The 17,575-nt window shown below is 38.1% G+C and overlaps 1 protein-coding gene across 1 annotated transcript in view; it reads right to left on the bottom strand.

Moving 5' to 3' along the window:
* Positions 1-17,575, bottom strand: part of LOC111044754 — a 114,891-nt gene that overhangs the window by 55,145 nt on the left and 42,171 nt on the right. The window contains exons 4-9 of the mRNA XM_039441153.1: positions 17,249-17,380; positions 13,156-13,237; positions 8,541-8,751; positions 3,873-4,505; positions 1,732-1,867; positions 1,236-1,687 (exon numbers count right to left, since the gene is read on the bottom strand). Coding sequence (XP_039297087.1) covers positions 1,236-1,687; positions 1,732-1,867; positions 3,873-4,505; positions 8,541-8,751; positions 13,156-13,237; positions 17,249-17,380 — 1,646 coding nt within the window. The remainder of the gene's footprint in view (positions 1-1,235; positions 1,688-1,731; positions 1,868-3,872; positions 4,506-8,540; positions 8,752-13,155; positions 13,238-17,248; positions 17,381-17,575) is intronic.

The raw sequence follows: 17,575 nt of genomic DNA, 5'->3' as shown, positions 1-17,575 counted from the left end.
GTTACTTGTGAATATTTGGCCACCCACATTTTGGCCACACAGTCCAACCCTTAAGAGCAAGCGTCCCTGGTGTCAGGCTGATGAAGCTCCTCTTCAGGAGTGAAATGCATTCCTCAATACTCCAACAAAAGTAAGTGTTTTTCAAATATTCACAAGTAACACAGTGTTTGAGTGAAACAGAGTTACAACATTTTAGTTTTCTTAGTAGGTACATAACTCTGGACAATTTCTTACACAGATACTCTATGTGGCTACTCCAACTCATTTTACTGTCTAGGACAAGACCCAGCAGTTTAATCGGCTTCAGGTACTCCTGGTGCTCACTGCTTAAATGATTTCTAAGCGTGAATAGAATATTTTCTGTTTTACTCTCATTGAGAGTCAAACAATTAGCAGCATACCACTCTCTGCAGCGCTCAACCGAGGAGTCAAGCCTATCAAGTACAGCCTCTACATGCACTTACTGGATAATGCTGTATTGCATAAGGTGAGCAAATTACTTGTGTATTTTTGTAGTGGAATCAACCTCTCAAGGTTCATAGTACACATATGAATACAATAATGATCTCATGGAACCTGTACTATTCCAAAGTCTTCCCTAACAGAACTGGCTTAAAATAGATGAGGGGCGGCTTTAGGCCCGCTGCAAAGTGGACCCACGTTAAGGCCACGAAAAGCAACCCACGCCGTGGGATGTTTTGTAAACCTTACTAATATATATATGATAATAGTGCGCGTACATGAGTTTGGTTGCAGGAGGATTGCAACCTTCAATGCTATATTCAATATTCAGTTCCATCACAGCGTCTGATTTCGCATGAACTACTGTGTTCACGTTCTACAGTTTGTAGGATTATAATGAAATTGTGAATCTAATATCAGTGATTGAGATAATAATAGAGCTCACTTATAAATTCAGTCACTTCATTTACTCCTGAAAAATAATTAATTTATTATCATCAAAATGAAGGGGGTTGTGCAACCATGCAACCTTAACACGTAGAGAAAAGATAGCATAAGAAGATATCTCATGGTTTGTAGAATCCATTCAAAGTTTAGAAGCTTTGTAACTAGTAGTTCTGTGAACAGTAGACCTCACGCAGTATTCTCATCCACAAGTACCTGATTGAAACTATAGACCTTATGGAAATACAGCAATAGACTGGTTTCTCCACACATCTGTGTAATCACTTGTCAGCCACTGTTCAGAGTACAAAAATTCGATCAATTATTACCTTCAGCCGCTGGATACACAGCCTCAACCACCGTCTGCGCAGGTTTGTCCTTAGTCTCCTGACCGGACCTGAAGTTATCAGGCGTGTTGTAGTCCTGCCTGAAGTGGGTGGGTGCAGCTCGCCTGAAGGCTTCCTTGAAGGTCGTGGAGGCCTCTTCGTCCAGTGACCTTGAGGCTTCCTTGTCCAATGACCTTGAGGCTTCCTTCTCCAGTGACCTTGAGACTTCCTTGGTAGACGGTTGAGGAGCCTTCTTCTCTAGCAGGGCCGAGTATAGTGGCCGTGGAGCTTCCTTGTATAGTGGCCTTGAGGCATCTTTGACAGATGGTTGAGGAGCATTCTTCTCTAGCCGGCCGAGTATAGTGACCTTGAGAACTCCCTCCTCGAGTGGCCTTGAGGCATCTTCGACAGATGGTTGAGGAGCCTTCTTCTCTAGCAGGGCAGTGTATAGTGGCCTTGAATCTCCTTGTATAGTGGCCTTGAGACATCTTTGACAGACGGTTGAGGAGCCTTCTTCTGCAGCAGGGCCTTGTATAGTGGCCTTGAAGGTGTTTTGAGGTCGTTGGAAGGTGCAAAGACGGTTTCAGTGCCAAAGTGAGGTGGCACGGGTAGTTCTGGTCTGGTTGCTGCGTTGTCTGAAATGAATGCAAAGAAAATTGATTGATTTGGATCAATTTGAATATTTTTGGCTCAACTGACACTTAGGCGACTCAGGTTGAGGAGAGACTGGACTCTAGTGGAGAGCATGTGTTTCCAAATGGTGACACTCAGTCCAGTCGATTCTAGTCTCCGCGACGTCACCATTTCAAAACACATGCTCTCCACTAGAGTCCAGTCTCTTCTCCACCTGAGTCGCCTAAGTGTGAGTTGAGGCTTAGAGAAGAACAGAAAGTGGAGGAGGAGGAGGAGGTAGTGAAATGGCAAGAAAAAAGTGGATGTATTTTAAGCACATACAGAAAATGATGGAGAAGAAGAAGAAGAAGGAGAAGAAGAAGAGGAAGAAGAAGACAAAAGTAGAAAAGGCCTAGAACTAATGTGGGTATCAACCTCAGCAGAAGAACAAAAGCTCGCAGAAGAAGAGGAAGATGGTGGAGGAGAAGGAGATTGATTGATTGATTGATTATATGCCTTCATTAGGGCGGAGTTAGGACTCCTGGTCCTCTCTACCACACAACCCTGAGAGGGAGAAGGAGAGGGAGAAGGAGAAGAAGAAGAAGGAGGAGGAGTAGGAGGAGGATGAGGGTGACGAGGAGGAGGTAGAAGAGAAGGAAAAGGAGGGGAAAGATTAGGAGGTGAAGGGGAATAATTATTGGGAATAGGAGGAGAAGGAGAGGCGGCTGGTTGAGGAGGAGGAGGAGGAGGAAGATGAGGAAGATGAAAAGGAGGAGAAAGATTAGGAGGTGAAGGGTAATAATGATTGGGAATAGGCGGAGGAGGAGAAGGAGGAGTAGGAGAAGGAGGAGAAGTAGGAGCATTTGGAGGAGGTGGAAGAGGAGGAGGAGAAGGAGGTGGTGGAGGAGTATAAAGAGTAGTGGAAAGATCGAAGATAGAATAATGTGGAAGAATGTAGAATAGAAGCTTTAAAGAATTGAAAAAGTAGTGAAATATGAAGGTGCATACAGACTTGTGCACCACTACCACGAACACACATATCTCACTTTTCCTTCAGTTGATTCTATGCTCATTGCATCTCTATCTCACTGTTTCTGTACAAATACAGATTTAATATTTGATATAAATTTGCCGGCCTGATAGCCGAGTCGACTAAGGCGTTGCACCCTCAGTCTGCTAGTGCTACCTGGTCGTGGGTTCGAATCCCGCCGAATAGGTATGGACGTTGATCAAATCAAATCAAATCAAATCAAATCAAATCATTATTTGCCATACAATAAATACATATTCAAAACATAATAAAAGAAAATACATAATTTTATAATCAAAAGTATAAAATAATTAAAATAAAAATTAAGCATAAATAATACCAAAGTCTTCCCTAACAGAACTGGCTTAAAATAGATGAGAGGCGGCTTTAGGCCCGCTGCAAAGTGGACCCACGTTAAGGCCACGAAAAGCAACCCACGCCGTGGGATGTTTTGTAAACCTTACTAATATATATATGATAATAGTGCGCGTACATGAGTTTGGTTGCAGGAGGATTGCAACCTCCAATGCTATATTTAATATTCAGTTCTACCACAGCGTCTGATTTCGCATGAACTACTGCGTGCACGTTCTACAGTTTGCTGCTCTTATTATAGGATTATGATGAAATTGTGAAGCTTATATCAGTGATTGAGATAATAATAGAGCTCACTTATAAATCCAGTCACTTCATTTACTCCTAAAAAAATAATTAATTTATTATCAAAATGAAGGGGGTTGTGCAACCATGCAACCTTAACACGTAGAGAAAAGATAGCATAAGAAGATATCTCATGGTTTGTAGAATCCATCCAAAGTTTAAAAGCTTTGTAACTAGTAGTTCTGTGAACAGTAGACCTCACGCAGTATTCTCATCCACAAGTACCTGATTGAAACTATAGACCTTATGGAAATACAGCAATAGACTGGTTTCTCCACACATCTGTGTAATCACTTGTCAGCCACTGTTCAGAGTACAAAAATTCGATCAATTATTACCTTCAGCTGCTGGATACACAGCCTCAACCACCGTCTGCGCAGGTTTGTCCTTAGTCTCCTGACCGGACCTGAAGTTATCAGGCGTGTTGTAGTCCTGCCTGAAGTGGGTGGGTGCAGCTCGCCTGAAGGCTTCCTTGAAGGTCGTGGAGGCCTCTTCGTCCAGTGACCTTGAGGCTTCCTTGTCCAATGACCTTGAGGCTTCCTTCTCCAGTGACCTTGAGACTTCCTTGGCAGATGGTTGAGGAGCCTTCTTCTCTAGCAGGGCCGAGTATAGTGGCCGTGGAGCTTCCTTGTATAGTGGCCTTGAGGCATCTTTGACAGATGGTTGAGGAGCATTCTTCTCTAGCCGGGCCGAGTATAGTGACCTTGAGAATCCCTCCTCGAGTGGCCTTGAGGCATCTTCGACAGATGGTTGAGGAGCCTTCTTCTCTAGCAGGGCAGTGTATAGTGGCCTTGAATCTCCCTTGTATAGTGGCTTTGAGACATCTTTGACAGACGGTTGAGGAGCCTTCTTCTGCAGCAGGGCCTTGTATAATGGCCTTGAAGGTGTCTTGAGGTCGTTGGAAGGTGCAAAGACGGTTTCAGTGCCAAAGTGAGGTGGCACGGGTAGTTCTGGTCTGGTTGCTGCGTTGTCTGAAATGAATGCAAAGAAAATTGATTGATTTGGATCAATTTGAATATTTTTGGCTCAACTCACACTTAGGCGACTCAGGTGGAGAAGAGACTGGACTCTAGTGGAGAGCATGTGTTTCCAAATGGTGACACTCAGACCAGTCGATTCTAGTCTCCGCGACGTCACCATTTGGAAACACATGCTCTCCACTAGAGTCCAGTCTCTTCTCCACCTGAGTCGCCTAAGTGTCAGTTGAGGCTTAGAGAAGAACAGAAAGTGGAGGAGGAGGAGGAGGAGGAGGAGGAGGTAGTGGATGGCAAGAAAAAAGTGGATGTATTTTAAGCACATACAGAAAATGATGGAGAAGAAGAAGAAGAAGGAGAAGAAGAAGAGGAAGAAGAAGACAAAAGTAGAAAAGGCCTAGAACTAATGTGGGTATCAACCTCAGCAGAAGAACAAAAGCTCACAGAAGAAGAGGAAGATGGAGGAGGAGAAGGAGATTGATTGATTGATTGATTATATGCCTTTATTAGGGCGGAGTTAGGACTCCTGGTCCTCTCTACCACACAACCCTGAGAGGGAGAAGGAGAGGAGAAGGAGTGGGAGAAGGAGAAGAAGAAGAAGAAGAAGAAGGAGGAGGAGGAGGAGGATGATGAGGGAGACGAGGAGGAGGTAGAAGAGAAGGAAAAGGAGGGGAAAGATTAGGAGGTGAAGGGGAATTGGGATTGGGAATAGGAGGAGAAGGGTAGGAGCTGGAGGAGGAGGAGGAGGAGGAGGAGTTGGAGTGGGAGGAGGTGGAGGAGTAGGAGAGGGGGCTGGTTGAGGAGGAGGAGGAGGAGGAGGAGGAGTAGGAGGAAAAGGAGAAGGAGAAGAAGAAGAAGAAGAAGAAGAAGAAGAAGAAGAAGAAGAAGAAGAAGAAGAAGAAGAAGAAGATGATGATGAAGAAGAAGAAGAAGGAGGATGATGGTGAGGAGTCGAGGAGGGGGAGAAGGAGGAGGATGAGGAGGACGAGGAGGAGGTAGAAGAGAAGGAAAAGGAGGGGAAAGATTAGGAGGTGAAGGGGAATAATTATTGGGAATAGGAGGAGAAGGAGAGGCGGCTGGTTGAGGAGGAGGAGGAGGAGGAAGATGAGGAAGATGAAGAGGAGGAGAAAGATTAGGAGGTGAAGGGTAATAATGATTGGGAATAGGCGGAGGAGGAGAAGGAGGAGTAGGAGAAGGAGGAGAAGTAGGAGCATTTGGAGGAGGTGGAAGAGGAGGTGGAGAAGGAAGTGGTGGAGGAGTATAAAGAGTAGTGGAAAGATCGAAGATAGAATAATGTGGAAGAATGTAGAATAGAAGCTTTATAGAATTATAATTTATAAATTACATTATAAATTATAATAATAAAATAAATAAAAATTGAAAAAGTAGTGAAATATGAAGGTGCATACAGACTTGTGTACCACTACCACGAACACACATATCTCACTTCCTTCAGTTGATTCTATGCTCATTGCATCTCTATCTTACTGTTTCTGTACAAATACAGATTTAATATTTGATATAAATTTGCCGGCCTGATAGCCGAGTCGACTAAGGCGTTGCACCCTCAGTCTGCTAGTGCTACCTGGTCGTGGGTTCGAATCCCGCCGAATAGGTATGGACGTTTGATCAAATCAAATCAAATCATTTATTTGCCATACAATAAATACATATTAAAAACATAATAAAAGAAAATACATAATTTTATAATCAAAAGTATAAAATAATTAAAATAAAAATTAAGCATAAATAATACCAAAATCATAATTAGATTCTCAATGGTAATCCGGCATCACCAGCAAAAGGAATCAAGCCTTGCCCGCTGGTGAGAGTTGCAATCAGCTAGTTACATTGGTTGTTTCCTAGTTTTATACAATAATAGAGAAAAAAAAATAATCCACGCTTTAAAATATGCTTTGAAAAATTAGATTATGCCTTCAATTGAAAAGAAATAGTTTTCTCTTATCCAATTTTTTGTATTTTGTAATTAATTTTTGCTTCCAGATCAAAAGGCAATTCATTTATGAATCTTGTACTTATAGAAATGAGCTGTCTTCTAACTACTGTTAGTTTTGTTTTATAAATTTTATATTTATAGGTTGTATTTGGTCTTAAATCATATTGGACTATATCATTCAATAAAAATTTGTTTTTATACTTTATTATATATTTTGCTAAATTTTTCAAGTACAATTGCCTTACAGTCATCACATTAAATTCTTCAAATAGCAGATTCGTTGGATCATCTCATAAATCACTCTTGCACTTCCCATTACCCACGCACAAGCAAAAAGCCTATTGGTCATCATCCGCAATGAACAAAATAAGCTGAACATTAGCTGAAGAAAAGCGAAATGCTCGTGTTAGTGGCGCATACGTCTGTACCCACCTTTAGGTCATTACAATCATTGTAACAATGGGAGAAAAAGCGAATAAATTTAAATTCAAAACAGAAATAGAAGAATAAATAATTTTAAAGGCTTTAATAAGGGAGAGAGAATAACATTTCATCATTCAATAACATTTCATGAATCATAGGGCTGGTTCCCAAGCTCGGGATCTATAAGTTCGGGTTACAGAGTCCAGGACTAAAACAAGCGCTCGGGTCTAAACCGACTTTCTGAGTCACGATTTTATCTTCCAAACTCCGGGGTCTATTAAGCTGCGTACACATATTCGCGCTTCCAACCCGCACCGAGCACGCTCCTCCCTCGTACCGCCCTCGTACCGCCCTCGTACCGCCCTCGTACCACCATCGAACCACAGTCGCACCGCCCACGCACCCATCATGAACGTTACGGAAGATGTTAGATCTTCTCGCGTTCCCCAGTCGAACCACTGTTGCTCGCCGGTCGATCATCAATCGCTCTGCTGGAGTGACGTTCGGTTGCGGAGCAGAGCGACAGTCTGTACGCACCTTTAAGTTCTCGACCTATTTGAGTCCAGGAATTTAATGTAGTAAACATGAGGGAAATTCACAATATTTTGCTGTTGTATTGTTGGCATTATAGCGAAACGAAAACAGCTGATTGCAGCGGGATAATTCAAATGAGCATGCTCTCTAAACTATTTTGTAAAGATATGTTTCGATTTATATGTAGGCCTATTCAAAGCAAAACCTTTGAAAGGTGAATTAATGGACATTTTATTTTAAGTTATGCCATTATTGATAATTTATCCTAACCAGTGATTTTGGAATAAAAATTCCATTAGGCTATTGAGTTTGAAAACGTATTTGTTTTGAAAAAAAACTGGGATAATAATTTATCATTGTTATATTATTATTATTAATATGTTGAATATGACACTGATTAATGACATTCAGATTGGAATATAAATTCAAAGGCAATCCTTGTATTATTTTCCTTGAACATTTTCAGGTTGTCACAGTCGTAGAATAAGGTTAGTTTTCTATGCATAATTCTGATACAATTTTATTGCAAAATGAACTTGCAAACTATAAACTATGAATTTAGATGGACTAATCCAAATAATTTAGGTATTCCATGACACCTATTTGGGTTTTCATCTACTCCAAAACAATAACTGAATTGTGCTTGCTCAGTCAAGTCTAGAACTTGAATTTAAACCCTACCACAGTCGAGGGTTCAAAATCACGCTATTCCAAGTTCTGGACTTTTGCAAGCTCCAACCACCTACACCACAGTCACAGTGGTCCGCATATCTTCAACAATTAATTAATTCATAACAATTTTTTATAAATCCTAGACTCGGAAAGGGGCGAGAATCTAATTCAAGTCCTGGACTTATAAGCCCTTCACTCATAAAGCGAAATTATAAACTCCAGGGTCTAACATGATCTCTAAGCTCCAGAGTCTATTCAAGTCCTCAGCTACGTTGTTAACGCTCTGACTCGGGAAGCCAATTTTCTGACTCCAGAGTTTAAAGCCAGTTAAAGGTCTAGAACTTAGCTTAGCTCAAAAACAGGCCCATATAATTTTGAACAAAAATATTCAGGATATAAATTTTTACATCACGTACAAAAAATGAAACAAATTCGACTCAACTTACAAGACAAGACTCCTTCACTAAGCGCTCCTCCTTCCCTCCCTCTTTCTAGAGCAGCGTTCTCCTCCTCCTCCTCCATTCTGATGGCCACAGCCCTGTCCACCTCCTCGGGGGTGAGGGGTGGCATGTACACCTCGTCAGCGAAATCAGCGTGAGGGTTGACCCTGCTCGGAGTGAATTTCACGTAAGCCATGTTTCTGGGGTCCATGTCCATCTGCAAGAAGAGAAAAAGTTGCACAAATATCCGACTGCTGGTAAAGCTTTAATTTTCGTTTGTGCGTAAACTTCTGCAGTCGACGACAAGCATTGTTGTCTGAAGACATTCATATGGTCCAATTTTCAAGTCTGCTAAAACTTTTAAGACTCAAGTCTGATCCAATAACTTTACTTTATTTGGGTTTACTATAAAATAATCAAAGCATTATGAATAACTAGCAGGTAACCCGTGCTTCGCAAGGATCTATTTAAACATTTGACGTAATGAAATCCAGAAGAATTGAAAATAGGCCTATAAGAATCCTCGGTTGATTAAGAATTTATAAGCAGCATTTCAAGTAAATCAGTCCAGTAGTTCAGACGTGATGATGCGTCAAACATAATTTTCGTTATGGCCAGTTTAAGCCAGTTATTTCCTCTATTATAGTATAGAATATGATAGATAGATGGATATATCATCCATCTATCGATCATCTTCTATACTATAATAAATGAAATGAATGAGAATAAATTTTGAAAGGTTTGAGATATCGATGTGCGGTTTTCACCATACCTTTTCTCTGGAAATCCTGTATCGGAATCATGTATCATATGACCACCTTTCAATTAAAAAAAGAAGTTGGATTCAAAATTGCGGTTCCAAAATGGCGGGAAAAATTTGGGTGCGACGGAAAACCTATTTTTATCATTCGAAAAGGATCCCCAATCTAATACCTATCTTCTAATTTCCCTTTTAAGAGAAATGTTTTGCTGCTTACTTACAACAACTGAAAGCATGACAAATAATTGAAAACTTGATATAATCCAATATTGTAGAATTTGAAATAGGTTTATAACCTTCCTCTGTTAAGCAAGAATCTATGTTCAAAATTTCAAGTTAATCAGTCCAGTAGTTCAGACGTGGTGATACGTCAAACATAATTTTCCTATACTTTACACATGTATACGTGTATAATCCGTGTAATAAAGCAATAATAGAAACAGATGTTCCTTTTTTAATTTCGACCATATGATTTGGTGATTTTTTTTATGAAATCGTATGTACCATTAATGAAGTTTGAACATTTATTCTGAATAATCTAGAAGGAAAATTGAAATTTGGGCTTCCAGGTGCACGAGATTGATATTTTTAGAATCTATGTTCAAAATTTGGAGATCTGAATCATTCCCGTTTTTCTGGTATGCAATCCACAAGTTGACATGTTTTGATGCGAACAAAAGAGCACACGAACACACGAAAAAACACAACCCCACTCTGTCTTATATAGATATCAACATATTGCCATTTAAAAGAAAAATTCAACCTCCCCCATTGAAACATAATAATATCAGGGCACCGAGCTTCGCTCGTTATTTGAATTTATTGATAAGCAGAACACAATTCTCTAAAATGATCGTGTTTATATTTTACAGCTGGCTATACGTCAGCTTATGAATTTCGGGGATGCGATATTTTGATTTTCCACAGACTCACTCGCTTTCTCACTTTTTTACTATCCACAGACGACGAAAGTCTCAGCTGTTTCAGCCAAGGATGAATTATCCTCTTAATGTCGTTCAGCGAGTTTCCCCAAGGATGAGACCTAGTGCCATCGAATTTTTATATCATAAACCTACAATGTTCCAAATTTCGTGAAAATCGTTAGAGCCGTTTTCGAGATCCGTTGAACATAAATAGCCAGATAACCAGATAATCAGATATGAAAATATAAACAGATATAAAGAAATAATAATAATTTATTCGACCAAAAACAAACATTGTACAAATTGAAATAAAATAACATAACTGGTGTAGCAAGCACCCACGCATTCACAATACATGTCATCATAGTCACAGATCATCATAGTCTAAATGAAGCCCCAAAGGTAATCCTGTGTGGGGCCTTTCTTCGTATATTTAATCACAATAGAAAATGATCAAACAAAAGATAGAAAAAAATGAAAGAAGGAATATATAGAGTGTTACATTAATAGAAAATCTTAAGAAACTACAAAATTTCAAAAAAGAATCAAGAGAAAAAAAATTGAATCTAAAATAATAAATCATATTGCTCGCTTAATATGATAGGATAATTGAACAGAATCTTCCAGGTTATTTATACTCTGTACAAATTAGCTTCAGACTTGGAGGAATATGCGGCACAGAGAAATGGAGGGAGATCAGTCAATTGCAGTGATTAATAGTCATAGGTAGAAGAGCAGTTGCCAATTTGTCGATTAGAGTCTTTCGACTGAAGGATTCCAGACAGGAAACTCCGTAAGTTTAACATGAAGGCTTAAATACTCACGAGAAATTAGAGGAATGCTCGGCGGTTATAACGGCTACTTCTCAGCAGTTGTATCCCTACCTCTGTATGCCTTCTCTGCTGCGCATGCCCCTCCCAAGTCAAAAGTAGTTTTGTACAGAGTATAGACAAATTGAAATCCACTCAATCTGAGATCCTGACCTGTCGTGGTCGAGGACGGCCATAATCCAAACCCCACCTCTAATTGGGTCCACATATCACAGATATTCATGAACGACATGAACTACAGATTAGAATGAGAGAGAATAAGAATTAACAATCAATTAAAGAATTATGCTAGAATTGACTTAGTCCAGTTACTATATACATTGGTGCATGCAAATTTATATCGTAGTTATGATTTTGTAACATATTATTTGGGTACATTAGAGAAGTTTAGAACCAATTTCTTAATGCAAAATTCCCTTGTGCCAGATACAGAGTGGCCCATAACCTTGTATTTTCGGCTCATTTTCCAGTTTTCAGCTATTTCTGCCAAATCTCGTAATCGGACAGAACAATTCGCTCTCGCCTTTTTTCTAGAATATGAAATTCTGAATAAAATGAGATCATTCGGAACTCTCTATCTCCAATGTGTACTGAGTTATGATTTTTCAAAAATGAGTGAAATTTGAAGAGAAAATCAATTTTTGATGAATTTTAGATTTTGATCAACAATATTTTCCGATTGCTACCATTTCTATGTATGATTCAAAATCCCTCTGGGCGTATTTTTGTGCTCTACAATCTGAGATCAGATAGAGCGCTCTATCTCGAATAGATTTCCAGGTACACCCTGACAACAATGCTTCTTGTATTGTGAAAAACACCTAATTTTCAGCTTCAACCATAATCACCAACTACATAGTCTTCACATTGATATTTCGCACAATCACATAAGTTCATAAGATTTTCTCTTCAAATCTCACTCATTTTTGAAAAATCATAACTCAGTACTCATTGGATATAGAGTTCCGAATGATTTCATTTTATTCAGAATTTCATATTCTAGAAAAAAGGCGAGAGCAAATTTTTCTGTCCGATTAGGCCTACGAGATTTGGCAGAAATAGCTGAAAACTGGAAAATGAGCCGAAAATACGAGGGTTTTTGGGCCACTCTGTATCTAGCACAAGGAAATTTTGCATGAAGAAATTGGTTCTGGACTTTTCTTATGTACCCAAATAATATATTAGAGAATCAGAACTACAATATAAATTGCAAGCACACCCCCTTTTTTATGCGGGGATACTGAGGAAGACCATCCACAGATTCAGGATTCTGAGGACACTGGTCGACAAGGGATGTCTAAGGATTGTCTACTTCTCTCTAGCACAGTCCCTCATGCTGTATGGGATTGTGGGATGGGGAGGTGCAAGCTTCTTGCACATCGAACCGCTCCTCAGGGTACAGAAGCTGATCATGAGGGTCATCAACCAGAAGCCTCCACGCTATTCATCAGACCAGCTATTCAATGAGTTTGACGTGATGGATTCAAGACAGCTTTACTCCAAGGAGATACTATGCAGATTGCACAAGAACCCAACAACATTTCAAACCAGAAACCACAACCACAACACCAGATACAGGAATCTTCTCATCACCAGTGTTGCAAGGAAGGCACTATACCAGAGACATTTCAATCACTTAGCACCAAAATTATATAATCTACTTCCTGCAAACTTTAAACAGATTAATCTTCCTAGAAAGTTCAAAGCAATAGTACACAATTGGTTGATGAGCAATAAAGGAAGACAGACATAGAAAACATTATTTCAAATAACAACTAACCACCTAATGACCTACTAAACACTAACTGATTGATAATACACACAAAAAACTAACAAAACCTACTCTAGAACATGGTACGCCATAGTGGAGTAGGTCAATTTCCACACAGAAAAAACTAAAAAAGTAGAGAACACATTATAAGAATCTTTTCTAACTAACTATTGTATGTAATATTGTAATTTATCTAATATTTTTGTAATTGATGTTGTAGTTTTTTTTGGGAAATAAACATTTATTTATTATTTACTATTATATTATTGACTTGACCAATTAGATTCCATAGAATAATTAGTCATGAATTGATTTAGAAAAGAGAGAATTCACTTACCTCGACTTCATTCTGAATAGCTTCAATAGCTGGATCTTGATTCTTGATCAGATGGTTGCAAACACTTCTGTCATACACGGTCCTGCAACAAATATGATATAAGATTAATTACATTCATTATTGAATGATGTCTCACTCAATATCTATTGATAACAAGAAGGTTATCACCTTAAGGTTCTAATTAAAAAATTGACAAACTGAAAACTTGACCTACTGGATTCTCAAAAAAAATTGACAAACTGAAAACGTGACCTACTAGATTCTCAAAGAATTTTGAATGGAATAATTATTACTAGTAGTTCTGTGAACAGTGGACCTCACGCAGAATTCTCATCCACAAGTACCTGAATGAAAGACCTTATGGAAATACAGCAATAGACTGGCTTCTCCACACATCTGTGTAATCACTTGTCAGCTGATTTATGATGAATATTTTCTATAGTCTGATTTTCACTCCAATATTGGCGTATGAAGGAGGCTCCTTTTTCCTTCTATATTATCCTTGAAATGCAAAATTTCCAAAAACCTTTTATATAGACTACGTCGACGCGCAATTAAAAAAGGAACATACCTGTCAAATTTCATGAAAATCTATTACCGCGTTTCGCCGCAAATGCGCAACATATGATCATATAAACATTTAAACATTTAAACATTCAAACATTTGAACATTAAGAGAAATGCCAAACCGTCGACTTGAATCTTAGACCTCACTTCGCTCGGTCAAATTAAACGAAAATCCAAATGAAATGCTGTAATTCACCCCGAAGACTTCTGACAACAGGATAAACAGCTAGATGGAAATTCGATGAGTGCTACTATTCAAAAATTATTTGTTAGCCCGGGAATCGAACCCAGTACCTGCTAATTGCCGGTCAGGAATGCTTACCCTCACACTAAACTGACAATCTCTGGATAGCAGCGCTCATTTTATACGAAGCCATAGCGGCCAGTCAGTCTACAGATGGAAATTAGGTACTGGAGATATTGCAATTATTCAAATAATGCTAATGAATTAATTATCATTATTAAACGAAAATCCAAATTAAATGCTGTAAATCCATCTAGCTGTTTATCCTGTTGTCAATATTTAGGAGGAGTCTTCGGGGTGAATTACAGCATTTAATTTGGATTTTCGTTAATAATGATATTAATTCATTAGCATTTGAATGATTGCAATAACTCAGTAATTTCCATCCGAATGAGTTCGTTGTAGTTCGGGCACTGTGTAAATATTTGAAAAACACTCACTTCTCTTTGAGTATTATCATAAAGAAACAATAGCGTAAGTAGATATCCCATGGTATAGGGCGTTTATGTCGCAACTTTTACTGTTATCTTAAGCCGATTACTGTTGATTATTGTCGAATTCTACTGTTTTGTTGGGATGAGAGTATATAAAAGGCACAATATGAGAGACTACCAGTGTCACACAGCTTCACGGGAAAGAATTACATGAACTATCGACTTGAGATAACAGTAAAAGTTGCGACATAAACGCCCTATACCATGGGATATCTACTTACGCTATTGTTTCTCTATGGTATTATGGAATGCATTCCACTCCTGAGGAGGAGCCTCATCAGTGGCTGATGAAAAGTAAGTGTTTTTTTTCAAATATTCACAAGTAACAAAGTGTCGGAACTACAACAAAGTACAAAATGATTGAGAGAGGAAAAATAAGGTTATCTTTGTGCCATTTCTACCCGGAGTTGAGATAAAATTGAAAATTCATTGATTGATAAGAATATTGATCAAATAGAAATGAATTTCAACTCAACGAGTCACACAGAATTGAAAATTATATATTACCCATGAATGAAAGATAGCCTAGATACGAAGTACGCTCCTATATCAAAACTGTATGAATAATGAAGGTAGGACGCTTCTTGAATTAAAATTATTTTTGTCATAATTTCTCCAAGGACAGTCTCATATATTGTAACTATTCATATTAAAAGATAATGTTCAAAAATACTGGAGTTATTATGTTTTAAAATACCAAAAATATTGTATATTAATAATTATAATTTATGTATAAATAAATAAATAAAAATAAAATAATATCGAGTGACCTGGTTGGCTCAAGGTCTGGTGTCAGAGTTTTCAGGTCGCAACTGATCAATTTCAGGGCCACTCACATGACCTAACGACTGCTTTTTAGGCAGCCAGGACCGACGGTTTAACGTGTCCATCCGGAACACGGGAGTGGCAATAATATTGCATAAGTAATGTGAATCATAGAGAAAATATAACATAAGAAGATATCCTTTGTTATATATCAAGTTGAGATGACACAGTATCATATTGTGTTGATACTGTATCATTTATAGTGATACCATTGAGAAAAGATAGCAAACGATATGCCATGGTATAGGGCGTTTATGTTGCAAATGTGAGTGTTAACTGAAGCCGATAGTCCTAGTAGTTGTTTTTGGTGAAGCTATGTGACGCTGGTAGTCTCTCATACTGTGCCCTTCTTACACTCTTACACTCCCAACAACACACTAATAATAGACAGTGTATAGGGTGTCTATGTTGCAAATGTGAGTGTTAACTGAAGCCGATAGTCCTAGTAGTTGTTTTTGGTGAAGCTATGTGACGCTGGTAGTCTCTCATACTGTGCCCTTCTTACACTCTTACACTCCCAACAACACACTAATAACAGACAGTAGTTGACAGTAATCGGTTTGAGTTAACAAGAATTCGGATTGAAATTTGGAGCATACTCAACACCATAATTTGATACAAAGCTACTAAACTTTGAATGAATTCTACAAACCATGGGATATCTTATTATGCTACCTTATCTCTATGGTACCACCATAAATGATACAGTATCACCGCACATGATACAACACCATAATTTGATACGAAGCTTCCAAACTTTGATTGAATTCTACAAACAATGGGATTTTTTCTTGTGCTATCTTTTCTCTATTGTATCATCATAAATGGCACAGTATCACTATACATGATTCAGTATCACCGCATATGATACAGTATCATCTCAACTTGATACACAACACCATAATTATATACAAAACTTTGAATGAATTCTACAAACCACGGGAAATTTTCTTATGCTATCTTTTCTCTATGGTATCAACCATAAATACCGCACATGATACAGTATCATCTCAACTTGATACACAACACCATAATTTGGCACAAAACTTCCAAACTTTAAATGAATTCTACAAACCATGGAATATATTATTATGCTTTTTCTTCTCCATGGTATCACCATAAATGAGGTATCAGCACACAAGATTCAGTATCACCACATATGATACAGTATAATTTCAACTTGATACAAAATCCCATAATTTGATACAAAACCAGCAAACTTTGAATGAATTCTACAAACCATGGGATTATCTTCTTATGCTATCTTATCTCTATAGTATCACCTTGCATAAGACAGTATCACGACACACATAATACAGTATCACACAAATGATACAGTATCATCTCAACTTGATACACAACACCATAATTTGTTGACCGAGCGAAGTGAGGTCTAAGATTCAAGTCGACGGTTTGGCATTTCTCCTTATGTAGAAATGTTTATAAGTTGCGCATTTACGGCGAAACGCGGTAATAGATTTCCATGAAACTTGACAGGTATGTTCCTTTTTTAATTGCACTTATTTCAAGGATAATATAAAAGGAAAAAGAAGCCTCCTTCATACGCCAATATTAGAGTAAAAATCAGACTATAGAATTATTCATCATAAATCAGCTGACAAGTGATTACACAGATGTGTGGAGAAGCCAGTCTATTGCTGTATTTCAATAAGGTCTATAGTTTCAATCAGGTACTTGTGGATGAGAATACTGCGTGAGGTCTACTGTTCACAGAACAACTAGTTACAAAGCTTCTAAACTTTGAATGAATTCTACAAACCATGGGATATCTTCTTATGCTATCTTTTCTCTATGGTATCAACCATAAATTCCGCACATGATACAGTATCATTTCAACTTGATACACAACACCATAATTTGATACAAAACTTCCAAACTTTGAGTGATTCTACAAATCATGAAATATCTTCCTATGCTATATTTTATCTATGATTTGACTTACCTAGACTTGAGTGCAAACAGTACAGCCTGTAGAATGCACTGAGTATAGGTGCTACTCCAATGATACTCTTTCTTTTTCAATCTATTCATCTCCTTTTCCAGTAAACCAAGGTCTCCTTCCGCAAAATCATATCTGTAAAGAATAGGAGTAATAGCCAATTTATTATTTGATTGATTGATTGATTGAGTACTTTATTTATGTAGATTACAATATATACTGGCTCATACACTTATATACAATAGCTTACAATACAGCAACATTATAGATGAATTTACATAATATAGACTAAGAAAATAATTATTGAACTGTATATGATATGAAAAAGCA

Source organism: Nilaparvata lugens, chromosome 14, assembly GCF_014356525.2.
Source record: "Nilaparvata lugens isolate BPH chromosome 14, ASM1435652v1, whole genome shotgun sequence".
NCBI lineage: Eukaryota > Metazoa > Arthropoda > Insecta > Hemiptera > Delphacidae > Nilaparvata > Nilaparvata lugens.
Note: the sequence above shows the minus strand (reverse complement) of the source record. Positions and strands in the feature narration are given on the sequence as shown.